The 3,305-nt window shown below is 38.3% G+C and overlaps 1 protein-coding gene across 1 annotated transcript; it reads left to right on the top strand.

The window, feature by feature from the left end:
* Positions 1-228: 228 nt before the first annotated feature.
* On the top strand, positions 229-1,170 carry LOC126070439 (olfactory receptor 2M3-like). The gene has a single exon (XM_049874639.1). The coding sequence runs from the start codon at positions 229-231 to the stop codon at positions 1,168-1,170; it is 942 nt and encodes a 313-aa protein (XP_049730596.1).
* Positions 1,171-3,305: the final 2,135 nt, after the last annotated feature.

The raw sequence follows: 3,305 nt of genomic DNA, 5'->3' as shown, positions 1-3,305 counted from the left end.
GAACCTCAGACAAATTCTACAATTTCAAAAGTGAAGCAATGTTGGCGGATTATATTTCTCTCTGATTCTATAGTTCTTGTTCTTTGAGTTTCCTAATCTTGTTCATTCCATATTGATCACTGACTTACAGAATTCACTAGAACCATGTGGTTTATAAGGCATTGGGTAGACATTCACCATATTAATGAACCGGTGTTTTTTTTGTGGTTCTAGATAAAGGACTTATTAATGATGGCGTGGGAGAATCAGACCTTCGACTCGGAATTCATCCTTCTAGGAATCTTTGATCATAGCCCTACCCACATCTTCCTCTTCTCTCTGGTCCTGGGCATCGTCACAGTGGCCCTAATGGGAAATACTACCATGATTTTTCTCATATACCTGGACACCCAGCTCCACACCCCCATGTACTTCCTCCTCAGTCAGCTGTCCCTCATGGACCTCATGCTGATCTGCACCACGGTACCCAAGATGGCCTTCAATTACTTGTCTGGCAGAACAACCATTTCTGTGACAGGCTGTGCCACACAAATATTTTTCTATGCATCACTGATTAGCTGTGAGTGCTTCCTGTTGACTGTAATGGCCTATGACCGCTATGTTGCCATTTGCCATCCTCTAAGATACCCCAGTCTCATGAGCCTTAAAATTTGTGGACTTATGGTTGCCTCCTCCTGGATTCTGGGATCTTCCGATGGTGTCATTGATGCTGCAGCAACATTTTCTTTCTCCTATTGTGAGTCCCGGGAAATAGCTCACTTCTTTTGTGATTTTCCTTCTTTGCTAAGCCATGCATGCAATGACACATCAACATTTGAAATGGTTCTCTTTATCTGCTGTATAGTAATGATTGTTATCCCTGTAGTAATCATCATTGTTTCCTATACTAGAGTCCTTCTGGCTGTCATTCGCATGGGATCTGGGGAGGGTCGCCACAAAGCTTTCACCACCTGTTCCTCCCACCTCATGGTGGTTGCAGTGTACTATGGAACAGTCTTGTTTGTATACATCCAGCCCACTTCTAATCGTTCCCCCACCCAGGACAAGATGGTGTCCATCTTCTACACCATCCTTACTCCCATGCTTAATCTCCTCATCTACAGCCTCCGCAACAAAGAAGTGACCAGAGCATTCATGAAGGTATTAGGGAAGGGCAAGTCTGGAGAGTAAATTCTGCAATTGTCTTTATTCTTTGTTTTCTGCTAAGTGCTTCTCTTCCAAAAAATCAGGTAATGAAAACTCTATGGAACACAGTTTCACTCTGACACACATGGGATCGCCACGAGTTGGAATCAACTCAAAAACAACAGGTTATAGGACTTGTATTGCAATGCATGAGACTTTTTTTTTTCCGAAGTAAAACGTCTTGTCCTTTAGTTGGTGTTAGCTGCTATCAAGTTGCCTCCAGCTCATAGTGAGTGGCTCAGTCCTGTGTCATCTTCAGGACTGTTGGTATGCTAGAGACCAGTGCTGTAGCCACGGTATTCTTGAGTGCCTTCCAACCTAGAGAGCTCATCTTAAAGAATTACTTTGACAACATTTTGTTGTGGTCCATTTGGTTTTCATTGGCTAATCTCTCTGAAGTAGATCTCCAGGCCTTTCTTCCTACTTTGTTTTAGTCTGGAAGCTCCATTGAAACCCATCCACCCATGGGTGATCCTACTAGTATTTGAAATACTGGTGACATAGTTTCCAGAATTACAGTGATATGCAAGCCATCACAGTATGAAAAACGGACAGATGGGTGGTAGATTCTTTAGTAGTATTATTTTTTGCTGTAACTCTGTTCCAGTCACCTTCCCTCCAATTAAAATAAGTTAGTTTCAGTTGCACATTAGTTTTGGTATTATCTAACCATAAGAGGATCAAGTTTTTCCAAAATTGACAATTGCTTTTGCATTTCACCTCACTGAATAGGAATAGAGCTTATGGAACTTGCATAAAATCATATAATGTATTTTTGGCCACAGGAGTTATTGTAAAAAAAAAAAAAATCACATCCAGGATTTTTGTAGTTAAGTGGTCAAATAGGTATTTCCTAAGTGATCCAAGGTAATAATTTAATAAAATCTTATTCAGACTCTGTGTGCAGTGGACTCTTTTTATCTGCAAATGAATAGTGACCTTGCACATAAATCAATTAATATGCTATCAGTTATCACGTGTTAATAATATTGATCCATAATATGTGTAGATTGATGATTTAAGCATTTATTTCACCACTTTTTATATATCTAGTTTGGAGGAGGAGAAGATAAAGAAAATGTTCACTATCCTAATTATTTTCTTAACAATTAAGCAAGAAAGAACTGCATTATTATGTTGTAATTTTACCAAGGAAACCCTGGTGGCATAGTGGTTAAGAGCTATGGCTGCTAACCAAAGGTTGGCAGTTTGAATCCACCAGGTGCTCCTTGGAAACCTTATGGGACAGTTCTACTCTGTTCTATAGGGTCACTATGAGCCAGAATCGACTCGATAGCAATGGGTTGTTTTTTTTTTTAATCTTACCAAGAACAATCTGTAACAAATTTAATCAGCCAACTAGAATTCATCTGTCCAAATTAGGAAATTGATTTTTATATGATCTATCTCTAATTATAGTGCAGTTTGGATTAGTTAAAACATATTTATTGATATTTATGTATCTGTGATTATACTGAAGTGTAGATGATTTAATTCAGATCGACAGCTGATATTTTTTAAACAATAATAAAAAAAAAGATTGCTTTCTCCTTCTTGATCTAAAATTAGTTTTACCAAAGTTATCAATGTGTAAACTTATAGATAATAATAATATTAACTTTTCTAATCACTGGAAACCCTGGTGACATAGTGGTTAAGAGCTACAGCTGCTAACCAAAAGTTGGCAGTTCAAATCCACCAGGCACTCCTTAGAAACTCTATGGGGCAGTCCTACTTGTCCTATATGGTGGCTATGAGTCTGAATTGACTTGATGGCAATGGGTTTAGTTTTTGCCTCTTTTTCTAATCAGTTGAAATTGCTGATAAGGAAGATGCATCTAGAGAATATTTAAATTTTTCCTGACAATAGAGAAACCAAAGGTGAGCTCTTGCCTTTGCTCCTATTCTGACCAAATCCCCAGCATGCAGGACAATTGTCACTGCTCCAGAGGGGCCTTTTGCAACTTCCCAATTGAATGATTAATCCTCCTCTAAATTACAGTATCACTAATAATTTAATACTTTCTTCCATCATTTTGTTTAATTTATGTCATGTGTGGGTTCCATATCTGTTGAGGGCATGGAATATATTACATATGTCTTAATATTACTTCAAACAC

The sequence above is a fragment of the Elephas maximus genome, chromosome 2 (genome assembly GCF_024166365.1).
Source record: "Elephas maximus indicus isolate mEleMax1 chromosome 2, mEleMax1 primary haplotype, whole genome shotgun sequence".
Lineage (NCBI taxonomy): Eukaryota > Metazoa > Chordata > Mammalia > Proboscidea > Elephantidae > Elephas > Elephas maximus.
This window is presented reverse-complemented; position numbering and strand designations above follow the sequence as displayed.